Raw genomic sequence first — 14,965 nt, forward strand, 5'->3', positions numbered from 1 at the left:
CACGAAGCCAGTCCTGATCATCATATATTTATACACCAGATTTATTCAAAAGTCGGTGCTAAATAATGATCGTTACCTTCAAAGGGTGTGTGCATGTAAATGTAGTACCCCAGGAGGTTAGACAAGAGCACTAAGTCCCCTGGAGCTGGAGTCACACGCAGCTGTGAGCTGCCCATCATAGATACAGGAAACTGAACTCTGGTCCTCTGGATAAGCAGGCAGTACACACTTGTCATCACTGAGCCACCTCCGCAGCCTCTTTGTTTTTTAGTATTGCAATCCCTACCTAAGGTGAGGAAGTAATAATGATTATCTTCTAGATTTTCATTTGTTTTTTTCTATTTTGTATGTGCGGGTGCTCTGGCTGTGTTTATGCCTGTGTACCTCCTCCTTCCTGTGCGGTACTGCACAGGTCAGAAGAAGGCATTTCATTCTCTGGGCCTGGAGCTACAAATGGTTGTGAGCTGGGAATGGAACCAGTGTGTTCTACAAGAGCAGCAAGCGCTCTTCCCCCCTGAGTCATCTCTCCAGCCCTGACAACAATCATCTTACTGACTTACACTGTTAGCTTTCTGCAAAATCTTACGTTGTCTGAGTTTGAAACTGTCCAAGGATGGGACTGCACTGCACGTGTACTTGGAATCATCCTACCACCCAGCTTGGCGATTGGGACACAGTAGCTGCTGCTGGCTCATTGATGTTTAAGGGGGACTGCATAGTTTGTCATAGAATTGTCACTTGACTAACTGGACCACCTTCCCTTGTAGCCTTTTGTCATACATGACATGGAGACCTTGTGTATGGCCGAGAAGACGCTTGTGGCCAAGATGGTGGCCAACGGCGTCGAAGACAAAGAGGCAGAGGTCCGATTCTTCCACTGCTGCCAGTGCATGTCCGTGGAGACCGTCACGGAGCTCACAGAATTTGCCAAGGCTATCCCAGGCTTTGCAAACTTGGACTTGAACGACCAAGTCACCTTGCTAAAGTACGGTGTGTATGAAGCCATCTTCACGATGCTGTCCTCCTTGATGAACAAAGACGGGATGCTGATCGCGTACGGCAATGGCTTTATCACACGCGAGTTCCTTAAGAACCTGAGGAAGCCGTTCTGTGACATCATGGAACCCAAGTTTGACTTCGCTATGAAGTTCAATGCCTTAGAACTGGATGACAGTGACATTTCCCTGTTTGTGGCTGCTATAATTTGCTGTGGAGGTAAGTGGATCTGTCACTCGCAGGTGTTCACCGGCTTCCCCTTCTGTAGGAACTCAGTGGTTGTCAATATGGTGCCAATATGTATGCCGATATAGTGACGTGAGCTCTGGCAGGGTTGGGTGATGTCTTGAGTAACTTCAAATTTCTGTGGAGTGGAACTGAGTGAGAACAGTATAGCTATGATACATTGTAGCTGCATTCTATTACAGTATCCACTAATGTATAGTAGCATATAATATGTATACATTAAACATATACTCCACTGGTAATATACAATTATATCAAATATAAGCATCTGAGATACACATGATATACTGTGATGAGTTGTACTATTATCATCATAATTACTGTAGTAGATAAGAGTCTGGAAAGTAGAGTGCAGGTTTAGGTGCAGTGCTATCCCCGTTAATACTGATGTTAATTCACACTGAAAACTACCCTGCTCTCTGGAAGGAGCTGCAAGTTCTGCTCTGCCAGAAGGAACGATCGCAGGGAAGGCAGAGCCAGACCTCTCTGGGGAAGCTGGCGGCATGGTCCCCGATGTTTGGCTTAGCAGTCCACTTCTTTAAATAGCCATGTCTCTTGTCTAGGAAGGTTATCCACCTACTGTAAGCCCAACTGACCTTGCCTGGCCTTGGCATAGACCTATGGGTGACAGTTCTACCTAACTGCTAGAAGCCACACTGTCCTTCACGGTCACTGGCTGGCTGGTGATTAGTTGGATAGAAGAAGCATTGTCACATTGTCACACTCCCGAAAAGCGTAAAAACCACGCAAATCTGAAGAGTCTGTGTGTGTGTGGGGGGGTCCCCTTTGTGTGATTGGGTGTGGCGGGGAAAGCAGAAAGCCGGTGCAGAGCTACCCATACGCAGCCCCTCATGGCCGTAGTCCTGCACCAACCCCGTGGGTATGGGAGCTGATATGGAGAATAGGAAACTTGTCATGGGAACGTTAAAACTGTGAAGATCCTTCTCCAGTTGGGAAACTTAGTCACGGGACTGGCAAGACAGCTCTATCAGTAAAATGCTTGCTTGTCACACAAGCATGAGAATCTGAGTTCAAACCCAGAACCCGCATTAAAAAAAAAAATCTGGGTGCATGGGCACTCTCTTATAATCCCAGTGCTGAGGAGGTAGAGGTAGACCCTAGGGCTGACTGGAAAACCAGACTAGCCTACCTGTTGAATGAGTTCCAGGCCAGTGAGAGAGAGAGAGAGAGACCCTGCCTCAAACAACAGTGTGGATGGCACCAGAGGAGCATCACCCAAGGTTAACCTCAGGCCTCCACACAAGCCCACCCTCAGATACATACAGACACAAAAACCTTAATTATTATTTTTATTTTACCACTAAAGCAATGAAGATTTGCCCAGGCAGTGGTAGTGCATGCCTTTAATCTCAGCACTCAAGATGCAGAGGCAGGTAGATCTCTGTGAGTTCAAGGCCAGCCTGTTCTACAGAACGAGTTCCAGGACAGCCAGGGCTACACAGGGAAATCCTGTCTTACCTGCCCCTGCAAAACAATGAAGGTTAATATCCACATCAGGGGCTGGGGAGGCGGCTCCGTGGTTAGGAGCATGTGCTGCTCTTGCAGAGGCCCTGACATGGATTCAGTTCCCAGAATCCATGTCAGATAGTTCACATTTGCATATAACTCCAGCTCCAGAGGATGCAATGCCCTCTTCTGGCTTTCTGGGGAGCCACACTCACAGGCATTCCCCCCAACCCACACATATACACATGATTGAAATAAATTAAAAAAATAAAATCCGCCTTTAATCCCAGCACTTGGGAGGCAGAGGCAGGCAGATTTCTGAGTTCGAGGCCAGCCCGGTCTACAAAGTGAGTTCCAGGACAGCCAGGGCTATACAGAGAAACCCTGTCTCGAAAAGCCATAAATAAATAAATAAATAAATAAATAAATAAATAAATAAAATCCATTTTTTAGAAGACAAACTAAATACTACATCATTAGCTGTTTTTAAGCCCCAGTTATGGGTGGATAGATGGATGGATGGGTGGACGGGGACTTGAGACTGTACCAGAAAGGCTACCTAGTGTGAGCAGTGGTACTTCCTGTTATGTCTTCTCTGGACTCCAGGAGCCGCTTGGTATACTGTCCAGCTCTGGTCATCTCTCCGCCTGCTTTCCACCTGGGCATTATCAAAAGGCATCAATAATGTTACCTTAAGACAGAGCCTGGGGTGATGGTGGCACATACCTTTAATCCCAGGACTCAGGAGGCAGAGTCAGGCAGATCTCTATGAGTTCGAGGCCAACTGGGTCTACAAAGCAAGTTTCAGGATAGCCAGGGTTACACCGAGAAACTCTGTCTCAAAAAAAAAAAAAAAAAAAAAGGAAAAAAAAATCTCATTGATTTTGTCATGCCCCTTGCTGCTGATGGGATGCTGAATATGCAACTTTCACACAGGAAGAAGCACTCACTCGGTTTCCTCCAAAGATGTGGTGTGGTTTGGGGATTATCAGGCAAATCCAAAAGTAGGGGCTGCACCGTAAGGGGGTGTGGGGTAGGACTAGGGGCTAGCTAGTCCTGTGAATAGCTAGGAGTGTCAGTCGTGTCTGTACCCATCAGAGGCGGTGACCTCCGGTCCCGGCTGGGCTGCCCTGTGAAGGTCCCTCAGTGCCTCCTCAGCGGGGCCACACCAAGCAGCAGACACTTGGCTCCTCCACTGACTGGGGCCTCTCCGATGGCCGCACTCAGACGTCTTTTTCTTCTTTTGAGCGTAGATCGGCCTGGCCTTCTAAACATAGGCTACATTGAGAAGTTGCAGGAGGGGATTGTGCACGTGCTTAAGCTCCACCTGCAGAGCAACCATCCAGATGACACCTTCCTCTTCCCAAAGCTCCTTCAAAAAATGGTGGACCTTCGGCAGCTGGTCACGGAGCATGCGCAGCTCGTACAGGTCATCAAGAAGACCGAGTCCGACGCAGCGCTGCACCCACTGTTGCAAGAGATCTACAGAGACATGTACTGATCTTTCCTGAGATGGCAGGCCGTTGCCACTGTTCAGGGACCTCCGAGGCCTGCGGCCCCATACAGGAGAGCAGGGATTTGCACAGAGGGCCTCCCTCCTACGCTTGGGGATGAAGAGGGCTGAGCGTAGGTAATGCGGGCTCTCCCCACATCCTTTCTGAATGGGCACTTCTAAGACTACCTGCTACCGAAATGGGGGTGATCGGAGGCTAATAGGATTCAGACAGTGACAGACAACGGCAGTCCCCAGTCTGGTCTTAACCGGCCCAATGTTAATCAATGCACAGCACTCTACGTTGCGTTTATAATTCGCCATTAATTAACGGGTAACCTCAAAGTCTGAGCGGTCTGTTCCCTTCCTGCCACCCTTCTGGCTATGTGCACTCTCTTAAATCCCTGAAAACTAATCTGCACTTTTTAACCTTTGAAAACCTACAAGTCAAGGTGTGGCCCAAGGTTAGCCATTTAAATGTGGCAAAAAAAAAAAAAAATGTTTATTGGGAAGACTTCACTTGAGTTTCCTGGCTCTAAGAAAGAGAGCTGGCTTCTGAGAACATTCGAGAATAGTTTGATAAGCTATCCCATCACTCTCTCTGTGGGCTCACTGTTCTGGAGGGTGTAACTGACTCATGAGGGTGGGGATGGGGGGTGGGGAGCATTTTCAGATTTGTGTAGAAGATTCCCAGAAAGTTACATCTTCAAGAAGCCCTCAGAAGGCCTCCGCTAGTGTCCGATAGACAAAGACAGGATGAGCCCTGAGCAGGTAGTTCTGCACCTCTGTTCATGTCAGACCCTCAGCGTGTGGGCATGGCAGCAATATCAGAGGTAGATTCACAAAAGATTTGTAAATGCTCCTCTAGGCCCCTCCTTTGGCAGCTCCTTTGATATGATACTTTACTGCTTTGTAAAAAACAAAAACAAAAACAAACAAACAAAAAAAAACCTCTCTTGGTGATGAGATGCGCTCTCTCTATCTCTCTGGAGTAGAGAAGGCAAAAGTGACTTCGCTATCCAGGCAGAAGGGAGCTGGTCGCCTTGGAGAACAAGAGACGAGGGTGTGATTTCATCCAGCTTCTGTTTGTACCCAGCAGAAGAGCTCACAACACTTGGTTGGTCTGTGGTTATTGTTGTTGTTGTTGTTATTGTTGTTGTTTCAAAGAATTAGGTGGTAAAGTCCCTTTTCCTCAGTCCCTGGGGAAAGCAGTGCTGGCTACCTTCAAAAGAAACAGTTGCACAAAGGAGTCTCAGACCTCATGGACTCCCGGCACCCACCCTCCAAGGGGGTGGCTACATATTTCAGAGCAGGTTGCACCTTCTACGCTCCCGACCCATCTTTAGAAAACTGGCCATCTTCTGACGTCATCATCATTTGTGATTAAAGAATGATCCAGATGGACACTGCCAAGGAGTCGAGGATGTAGCCCAGTGGATGGAGGGGCTTGGTTCCTGGTGCCGATTTATGGACATGGTGGTAGATGCCTGCAACCCCAGCAGAAGTCAGAGGTCGCCTTCAGATACATAATTAAGTGGGATGCTAGTCTGTGCCGTGTGAGACCCTGTTTAAAAGAGAAAAAGATTGCTGCTGACGAAATGTTCAAGGTCAGCATTATGAAAACACTAATAAGAATAATAATAAGGGAAAATTAGCATTGGGACATACTTTAAGATTTGCACCCTTACTGACCTTCCCCACTCCCTCCTGCTCTTCCTTCTCCCCTCCTCCCTGTCTTCTGTCCTTCCTCAAACCCACTTGCCCCCTTTGTCTTCCCTCCTTGCTGCCAATCAAAGGCTCTGTTGGACAGCAGTTGCTGCAGGCAGTCTGCCAAGGCTCTTAGGAATCAGAGGGCAGAGCAAGTCATCTTCATGTATGATCCTGGTGAGGGTTGAGCTCAGTCAGGAAGGAGCCAGCCTTTGTGTCACATGGCACAGCCAGTCCTCAGTGCTTCCAGAGGGAGAGCTGGTCCTATGTTTGGAAGGTCCCCTAGGAGGACAGGATCCTGTTCTGGTGAATCTTAGACAAATGCCACTCGTAGGTGACCTTGGAAAGGGAGTTTTGAGTCATGGGCTTTCGGGATAGTTGAGCATTCTGTTTGAACTCGCCTAAAACTTATGAAGAGTAGTCCCTTGCTGTGTGCCTTCAGCATGGACCAACTGACTGACAAGTTCCGTGTCAGTCTGCATCTGAGCTGATGCTCAGTCGAGTTCATGCAAGTTTCGTTCTCCTGGAGCCTCGTGGGACTGCCAGTAAGCTATCCCTAGAGAAGCCAGGAGGGACCACAGTGGCCTTGGCTTCAAAGTCAGTGACTCTGTGTACATGTACCTTCCTTTATGGGAAGGATATTCACAATGTGGCCACATGGTGCTAGGACCTTTCAGGTCACCTAGTCAGATTTCTCAAGGCCTTAGTAACCCAAGACATGCCAGGTTAAATACTGTGACACACTTAGGAACTGAGAAAGCTGGCAGCTATGCTCTGCAAGGTGTGTCAGTGGCATCAGCCAACAGCCCAATCAGAGATGCCACCTTGGCTCCTGGAGCTCTAGAGCAGGGTTGCAAAGCCACTTCCCAGCACTGATGGCAAAGTCTTAGTGCCAGACTCCTTGGAGACCGATGGGGACCAGGCAGCCTTGGTGTCCCTCTGCCCTGCCTCCTGTTGTCTTCAAGAGGCTGTGTGACCTAGTGAAGACACATTCGATGTTTAAGGGAGCCTTAAAGATGCACACATGCAAAATTTAGTCATCGACTGGACTAAGGTCTATCATGGCCTCCCTTTTGATCCTGTCTGCGGGGGCTCCTCCAGCCCCTCCCTCCACGGCACCTCTTTCTGCTGGTCCTATAGGCCCTTCCCCAGAAAAGATTGCTTGAAGCAGACCAGAAAAACATGGCCCTTGGGCTCCTATACACTCAGCTTGCATCTGATCCTAAACATGTCTCACCTTGAGCCTTTATCTAACACACTATGTCATGGGTTATGTTAGACACTCAGCAGCCAGATGCATGGAGGATGGGGACTTTTGTTCTGCATCATTGGTTTGAAAATGACTGGCTGAACTCCAGTTTAAAGTTTTCCCGGTGTCCCCTGAGATTAACCAGCCTTTGACCCCAGGGCCTCCTACAGCCAAAAAGCCTGCCACCATCACTGTATCTCTCTTTAACCTGTGTGGCCTTTCAAGAGGAGTTTCCACTAGAAAAATCAGGAACTCCCTACAGCTGCTCACCCAGCATAGAGAGTAGGTCCTGTTCTCCTTCTACAGCCCCGGGGGGCGGGGCGGGGGGGTGAGAACAGGAATCTAAACCCATCTTCAAGTAGATACCACCAGCCTGATGGCCATCTTGGCTTCCTGCTGAGCCACCAGGCACCACTCTGTCCTTGGTCCACATTTATATGGCTGACTCCCAAGACCAGAGTAGGTTAAGAATATTAGAGTAAGAGCCTGACTCAGGCCAGAGATGACCCTTGTCTTTATCTAAAAACACTAAAATCTGCATGGAGAGGTTTTGATTTAAATAAGTGGACCACGTTCCTCACCGAGACTCCTCTGTGGGGGGATGTGTGCTGACATCTCTGGTTTTACTTCAGTGGAGTGTCCTCCTGGCTCATCAGGAAAAGATGTATGGTCCCTAATCAGGACAGAGTGTGAGAGGCTGCTGCTGCCTGGCCTGTCACCAGCCTGGGACCCCTGAGGACATTTTCTCAACGTCAGACCTCAGCCATCTTACTTCTCAGAATCTTAGTCTGAGACATGAGAAATGGAGGCCGTTGCTTTTCTCCCAAAGGGGAACTTTAGTTAGGGGGGGTGGGTGGTTGAATCGTGAGGAACACCTTTCAGAGAATCCTGTGCCAACCAGAAGTGGACCAAACTGCGCCCAGGGTCAGCGTCACGTCTTGACCAAGCAGCTGGCAGCACCTGACACCTTAGTGGCGATCAAGTACTACTGTTGGCAAAAGGCAAGGAGAAGCACCGTTTTGTGTCATAGCAACCAGGCTGTTTCGTTGTCTTTTCATGGGGTCAAATATGAAAACCTTGCAGTTCTATGTAGAGGGAGAAATAACGCTCTTCTCTCACCTCTTTCCCCAACCCAAACTCCACTGCAAACTCATTTATTCGGCAAAGACAAATGCTTCATCCCTGGGTCCCAGGTCCCAGGTGGTGAGGGCAGAGCAGAGGCAGGTGGCCCTCTGGGCTCCCTGGTTGGCACAAGGCACTGGGACATCTTTCCCAGGCCCCTGGGACTCAGCTGTGCTTCAAGTCACACACAGAGCCTGGCCCTGAAGACCAGGGAGTGATTGAGTCTTTCCTGGTAAAATTGTCACTTTGGGAAATTTCACTTAAAAAAAAAAAAAAAAGGCGGGGCCCAGCCAGCTCTTTTGTCAAGCCTGAAACTAAGTGTACCTCACAACAGACGAACGCCACTTGGCACCCTTTCTAGGAAGATGTCAGTATTATCCATGTTAAGTGTCACGATGTTTTCTGCACTGAATGAAAAAGAATGCTCTTCATAGCTATATCTTAATACTGTGATTTTTAAAACAAAAACAAACAAACAAACCACTCTGATACAACTAGTTAACTAGCTTGTGGTCGTGTGTCTAATCACCGATACCTGGAGTTCTCTAATCCAGGGTTCAGTCCAGTGTATGTTCAAAGCCTAGCTCTTGAACCTGCTGGGCACAGCAGAAGCCCAAATAAACAACTGCAGACAGCTGCCCCGGGGTGTGCACCCCTCACCTGTCACTGTCCCTAAGCTGTGTACAATCTCTTCCCAATGTGTGAATCTGTTCCTTCAGTCACTTTTATTTAAAAACAAAAAACAAGTGCCAGCCAGGTTTGACTGAACCATGACAGGAAACCGTCAACTTTACATCAGTGTTTCCGTCAGGGCCACTGTGTAGGCCTCTTAGGCTACTGTTTTAGAGAATTGTTAGCTATGAATTATTACCAAAGAACGGTGGCAATTTGAGCTGTTCTGTTGAGTCTCCATGTCATTTCCAATGTCCTGGCCACATTTCTCCTTGGCGTGTCTTCATAACTCCAAGATCCACAATGTCATTATCACATTGGAGGCCAAGGGGGTGGGGTCTTACAGACACACCTGAGGACAGGCACATTTCCAAAGCAAGGTCTGAGGCCTGCTTCCTGCCACTTGCTCACTACTGTCCTTGGTGCCATCCTCTCAGACCTGGGGATTTGCAGCCCTTCACCCCTGTGATAACAGGCCTAAATAGGAATTATTGAGCCGATACCAGCATCCCCACCCCCACCCCCCAGCTTGTTGTGGATACAGGGCTATCCAGGACATCAGGAATCAGGGTGAACACAGAAGGGCAAATAGAATTTTCTAGTCACATGAGCTGATTGGTTCCAGGCAATTAGAAAATGGCTGTAACTTAATCTTAATTTAAAAAAAAAAAAATCGAGTCTGTTTTCTCCATAGGAGACTGAACTGACTGTACGAGTGATTTATATCCTGAATTTATGGGAACCCGTATGTTTGGAACGTCCTCCTGTAAGCTGATGAATGTAAAGAGTTAATTTCAGGGTACAGTTTTGCCTTAATGGTTTTAAAAAAAAATAAACTATTTTTAAAAATTAGTTGGTTCATTTTGAATGATGTTACGATGTGGCCGGTTTGCACAAGCCCTAAGGACTAGCCCCGAGAGGGGATACATTGAGTGTCCAAGTGTCATTGAAACAGTGACTCAAACCACCAGCTTATCCTTCAGGTTTTTAATGATAAGTATGATACAGAGTCAAGGTTTAAATCATCTCCAAGGAGTTACAGGGATGTGACGTCACCCTTGCTTACCCTCTGGCCCTCGGAGGCTGAATTCCCTAGACAGATAACATTGTGTTGTTTGGAAGTCTGGAGAGAAGCTAGGTGTCTTCCCACGTGTGCATCTACAGGGAGTGTCTACCAGCTGTCAATCAAAGGAGGTCCCTCTCCATCTCTCCTGGCCTCCAGAGGCCAGACCTAGAGCTCCAGCTGGATACACCCCTGATGTCTGTCCTCAGCCCTGGCCAGTTCCTCAGCTTCCGAGGCTGGAGGTATCCACCCAGTTCAAAGAAGACCGGGTCCACAGCTCCCAGCCTGAATCCTGGCTGAGCCCAGCCCAATGCTTCGCAGGAGGGCTGTGCCCCTGCCAGTCAGGGACGGTTGGAGTGCTTCTTGCTGGTGCTCTTTCTCTTCTCTACATCCTGCTGGATTTCCTGAGGGAAAGCACTCATGTTCTCCTGGACACAGGGAAGGCAGACCCTCTTGGAGTAGAACAGGCTGCAGTCCTGTAAGTGAGAAGAGGGCTGGAACTCGGAGGGCCTCAGCAATGCCTCTCCCAGGCAAACCCCCACAGGTGCCGAGGACAGAGGCAGCAACCTGAGCCAGGAAGGTGCACCCAGGGCTGGCAGGGTAGCCATCCCAGCTGAAGTTCTGAGGAGCAGCCCCTTGAGATGACGATAACATCACTAACAATGTATTGTTTAATCCAAGAAAGGGGAAGATGCCTACTATTCTTGGGGCAACCCCTACTACTTCTGCTTGCCAACTACAGCCCAAACCCAAGCAGTGGCACTTGAGGCCCATCAGAGCCCACCACCTTTCCTATTGACCTCAAACGCTCCCTCCATAGTCTTCCCTCCGGCTAGTGGGACCCAAGGTTCCTGCCATCCCGTACATCAGCCAGACAGCAAAAAGAAGTGACAGTTGTTGGGCACCACCTGTGGTGAGCCCCACTTGTGTGCACTGTACCTGCAGCAGGTGCTCGGGCATTCTCAGATCCCTGGGCTAATCTGAGGCCCAACTGCTTAAAGTCTTTTTACTCACTCGGGGCTGAGACCCTCTAGCTGCCCTCACTGGCCCCTTTCCTTTGTGCTTGTGTCCCAAAGGAGGTCATCTAAGAACCCCCACATCTCTCCACCTGGTGATCAGGAAGTTCCCAGATCTGCGGCAGGGGGTTGGGGGGAGGGCAAAACAAAAAACAGGAAGTCCCCAGGTGTACCCACCGGGCCCACACACACCAGCCTGCTGCACACACTGCACCGAGAGCCGAGGACCAGAAACCTGGCCTTGTCTGAGGAGAAGGGGTCTTTCATGATGTAGCTCTCCTCCAGGAGGCTGCAGGGAGAAGGGACATGCAATTGTGAGCCGTGGTAGGGCTGCAACAGCAGCAGGAGTCTCAGCAGATGTGAACTAGTTTCCCCTGCACAGTAAGGTAATGGCAGAAAGGCCGGAGGACTACTGACTGGTGAGAACTGAAAGGTGACCCAGCCTCAGCTCTGCGAGGTTCAGTGTTCAGTGCAAGCCTCTCAGTGAACCCCAGAGCAAGCAGGATCCACTAGGTGGCCTCCTGAGGTCAGCGTGGGACAGTCTTTTCTGTCCCACACACATCAGAATGAGAGCAACTGAAGGGCATAATCCAGGGAGTAAAGGAATTGAGCCTGGTCCCCTGCTGCTGTGTCACGAGGCCCAGACCAGCCGGCTTTCTCACGTGATGCTTCACGAAGGCTGAGCCACAATCCAATAAACAAAGCTTGTAACCATCTCTGCTCCCGACCTACAGGAATCAGACCCTTGAGAAGTTGGTCCTTAGGAACCACTGGGTACCCACCCAGCCCAGAAGTATCACCAGCAGGGACAGCAGAGGACACAGCCCCACATGAAAAAGCCACCAAGTTCCTCCATTGCTATTTGGCCCAGGCCATAAGGCTTCCACCTCATTCATAGAACAAGTCCTTAACTCTCAGCTGCAGCCACAGGGAGGGCAGAGAGTCCTCGAAGAAGAGTTAAAAAGATATCCAGCCTTGCCTGGGGCTTCCTTGGGATATACCTGAGGCATCCAGAACAAGGACAAGGACCCGTCTAAAGTACAACACTCAAACCAGGTGTCACACTCCACATAGCGCCTGCCGAGTAACACTGCACAGAGTCTCCCGCACACTGGCTCAGGACGAATACTCACACAACAGCCTGGGTGTCTGGGGGCTTCTGCCCCACATAGCTGTAAGGAGCTGATAAGGCACAAAGCTGGCACTCAAACGTGCCCAGGGGGCGGGGCTCTGTCTCAGATGCCATCTGCAAGATCAAGAGATAGGGGTGTCACCATCAGAACCGAAGAACCACTGCACTTTTTCTCTCTGACTGCTGTTCATCGCTCACTCACCTAAGCGTGAGCCTACCTAACTGGGAAGCGCAAGCTCGGAGCAGGTAACACCTGGTCAGTGTGGCCTGGGATTGCTAAGTGCACAGGAATGACTGTGCCCAGCCTGGGCTACAGTGACATGAGAGTATGATTTTACATCCCCACAGACTTAAACTAGATTTTATTTGGGAAGAGGGTGGTGCATTCATGAAATTCATGAATCGGTCAGAAGACAATTTGCAGAAATTCTTTCGTTCTACAATGTAGGTCCTGGGGATTAATCTTGGGTCATCAGCTTTAAAATGTCTTTAACCCCTGAGCCATCCTGCTAGCCATACTTTTTAATTATATAAATATATATGATTTATTTATATTATTGTTTAATATATAATTATAATAAATATATTATTGTATTAATAATATTTATTATTATAAATAAGTACATTATAGCTGTCTTCAGACACACCAGAAGAGGGCATCAGATCTCATTATGGATGGCTGTGAACCACCATGTGGTTGCTGGGATTTGAACTCAGGACCTTCAGAAGAGCAGTCAGTGCTCTTACCTGCTGAGCCGTCTCTCCAGCCCTTTAATTATATTTTTATTGACTGATTTTGCATAGGTATGCAATGTGCCACACTACCAACGTGGAGTCAGTTCTCACCTTTCACCGTGTGGGATCTGAGATCAAATTCAGGTCAGGCTTGGCAGCAGTCACCTCTACCTGTCAGACCATCTCACCAGCCCCATTTTGGATAATTTCTATAGACTACCTTCAAGTTCAGTGGCTTCAGTCACATCAGCTGGCAGGCCCCTTGAAGGCATTCTTCCTGTTTTTCCCACTACTATTTATCTGCTGAAATCACCATCCATATATGCATGGTATATACATCTTCTCCACTAGCACATTCAACATCTTAACTGTGCTTGCTTTAAACGCCCCCCATCTGATAGGTCTATCTAACATCTCCACTGTGTGTGGCTCTGTGCCTATTTTGGTCCTTGGCAGCAAAGCTGTTTCTTTGCTCTTCCTTGTGGTCTCAATCTGAGTTATAAACTGGGGTTTGTTGGTAAGGTGGTAAAGGTAAAGGCAGCATTGTGGACACGTATGCTTGGCTTGTGCTGCTTGGTGCTGAATCAACCCAGTAAGTGAAGTGGGTTTGCCTTTCCTGTTCTTCTGCTACACTGGCTACGCATTTACTTGTGCTTAGGTGTACTGGCCTCTCTGATACTATTTAAGGACAGATTCACGTGCCTCCTGCCGCCTCCCTTCACTGGACGCAAGAATCTGCTCTTGCCATAGAGCATACTTTCCTGCCCTACCAAAGTTAGTCTGAAACTTTGGTCCCCTTGAAAGATCCAGGCAGATGAATTTATACAGCAATCACAGCCTTTCCCAGGTCAGTTTACAGGAAAGTTATAAAGACTTCAGTTCTGTCCTTCGTCTTACCCATCAGCACCCAGGGCATGCTGGAAAAAAGCCCACGGTGGGTGTTTCTATTGGCTCACCAGGAGGTTGGGGTGGGGAGGTGTATCCTAGTCCACTTGATAAGGCTGCATTCTTAACTGTTTGATGGCACTTCTATATTCAAGGCCTTGGAGGCCCCGCCTCTCCGTAAATTGCTGGGTCAGTGGTCTGATGGCAACAGCAGCTGTCTGATGAGTTCGAGAAAACGCGATTCTTGGATTTGTATCGAGCTGTATCGGAATTCCTACTAGCCTTTCAAAGTTCCCATCCCCAGCTCCAGCCCCAGCTGCGCGCCCGCCTCTAACCCTTTGCGTCCTACAGAACCGAGCTTTGGAGCCAGAAAGGAGCATATGTGCGCCTTGGAAACTGACAGATGTCCCGACTGACGTCTAAAACGGAAATTCTATTTTGGGTGTGCGCGAACCTAGCTAGTGGTATCTTAATTCGCACGTCACAGGCCCTCGCCGAGGCTGCTGGGCGCGCTGCCCTTGCAGCAGGTGACAGTCAGGAGACAGTCCCAGGATAGTGGGACTCCGCCAGAGCCTCCTCCTCCCGCTCTGAGTCTCCCCAGGTCAACAGGGCTCCGCCTGGCGACCATATACACCACGGTCCGAGCCACCCGCGCACAGCCCTCCCCGTGCTGGGTGTCTAACGCCTCCCCCACCCCCACCCCTCGGCTTCCAGAGGCACCGAGGACAGATCCAGCGAGCCGGAACACAGAGGGGACATTTCCAGCTAGCCACGCGCGTTCCTGCAGCACACTGCCCCGCAAACTCACCACCTCCCCTCCGGGACCCCCAGAGCGCCTGCGTGGCCCGCCCACAGTACTAGTTCCGCCTCACTGCGCCTGCGCGGCTCCGCCCTAGCTCCTCTGAGGCTCCGCCCTCGATCCATGGCATTTGTGCAGCCCAATCTCATCACCCGCTGAAGCTCCGCCACACTACCGGTTTCCCCCGGTTTGCCTCATGGCGCCTAAGCAACTCCACTCTGTCCCAGCCTCCTTAAGCAAGAAAAGCCAAAAGAGCGTCCTTGCCGGGGTAGAGCTTTACTGTCGCTTCCGTTTCCGCTGCTAGCTTATAGTGATTGTGGGTCGCGGCTGGAGAGCTCTCTGGGCTTCAGAAAAAAAAAACATATTCTACCTAAATCTTGCCTG

General features: G+C 49.4%; 2 protein-coding genes across 19 annotated transcripts in view; one reads left to right on the plus strand and one right to left on the minus strand.

Annotated features, from left to right (window-relative positions):
• Ppara (peroxisome proliferator activated receptor alpha) overlaps positions 1–9,803 on the plus strand; it is a 71,942-nt gene extending 62,139 nt beyond the window's left edge. For 11 of the 14 annotated variants that reach the window (XM_011245517.3, XM_030248422.1, XM_030248424.1 and 8 more), the window contains 2 exons: positions 768–1,215; positions 3,963–4,700. In XM_011245517.3, the coding sequence (XP_011243819.1) occupies positions 768–1,215; positions 3,963–4,210 (696 nt within the window). In that variant the 3' untranslated portion in view covers positions 4,211–4,700. Of the gene's footprint in view, positions 1–767; positions 1,216–3,962 lie in introns of all 14 variants that reach the window. The other 3 variants (NM_001113418.1, NM_011144.6, XM_030248421.1) reach the window with 2 other exon arrangements.
• A 120-nt stretch (positions 9,804–9,923) lies between these two features.
• On the minus strand, positions 9,924–14,649 carry Cdpf1 (cysteine rich, DPF motif domain containing 1). Of its 5 annotated transcripts, none has more exons than NM_197998.2 (5): positions 14,591–14,649; positions 13,854–14,000; positions 12,164–12,276; positions 11,208–11,319; positions 9,924–10,490 (listed from the first exon to the last, which is right to left on the minus strand). In NM_197998.2, the coding sequence occupies exons 3-5, from the start codon at positions 12,274–12,276 to the stop codon at positions 10,356–10,358; spliced, it is 360 nt and encodes a 119-aa protein (NP_932115.2). In that variant the 5' UTR covers positions 13,854–14,000; positions 14,591–14,649; the 3' UTR covers positions 9,924–10,355. The 5 variants fall into 5 exon arrangements, with proteins under 5 accessions (NP_932115.2, NP_001158097.1, XP_006521510.1 ...); NM_001164625.1 differs by having other exon boundaries at positions 13,795–14,000; XM_006521447.1 differs by having other exon boundaries at positions 14,503–14,596.
• Positions 14,650–14,965: the final 316 nt, after the last annotated feature.

This window comes from Mus musculus, chromosome 15 (assembly GCF_000001635.26).
Source record: "Mus musculus strain C57BL/6J chromosome 15, GRCm38.p6 C57BL/6J".
Classification (NCBI taxonomy): domain Eukaryota; kingdom Metazoa; phylum Chordata; class Mammalia; order Rodentia; family Muridae; genus Mus; species Mus musculus.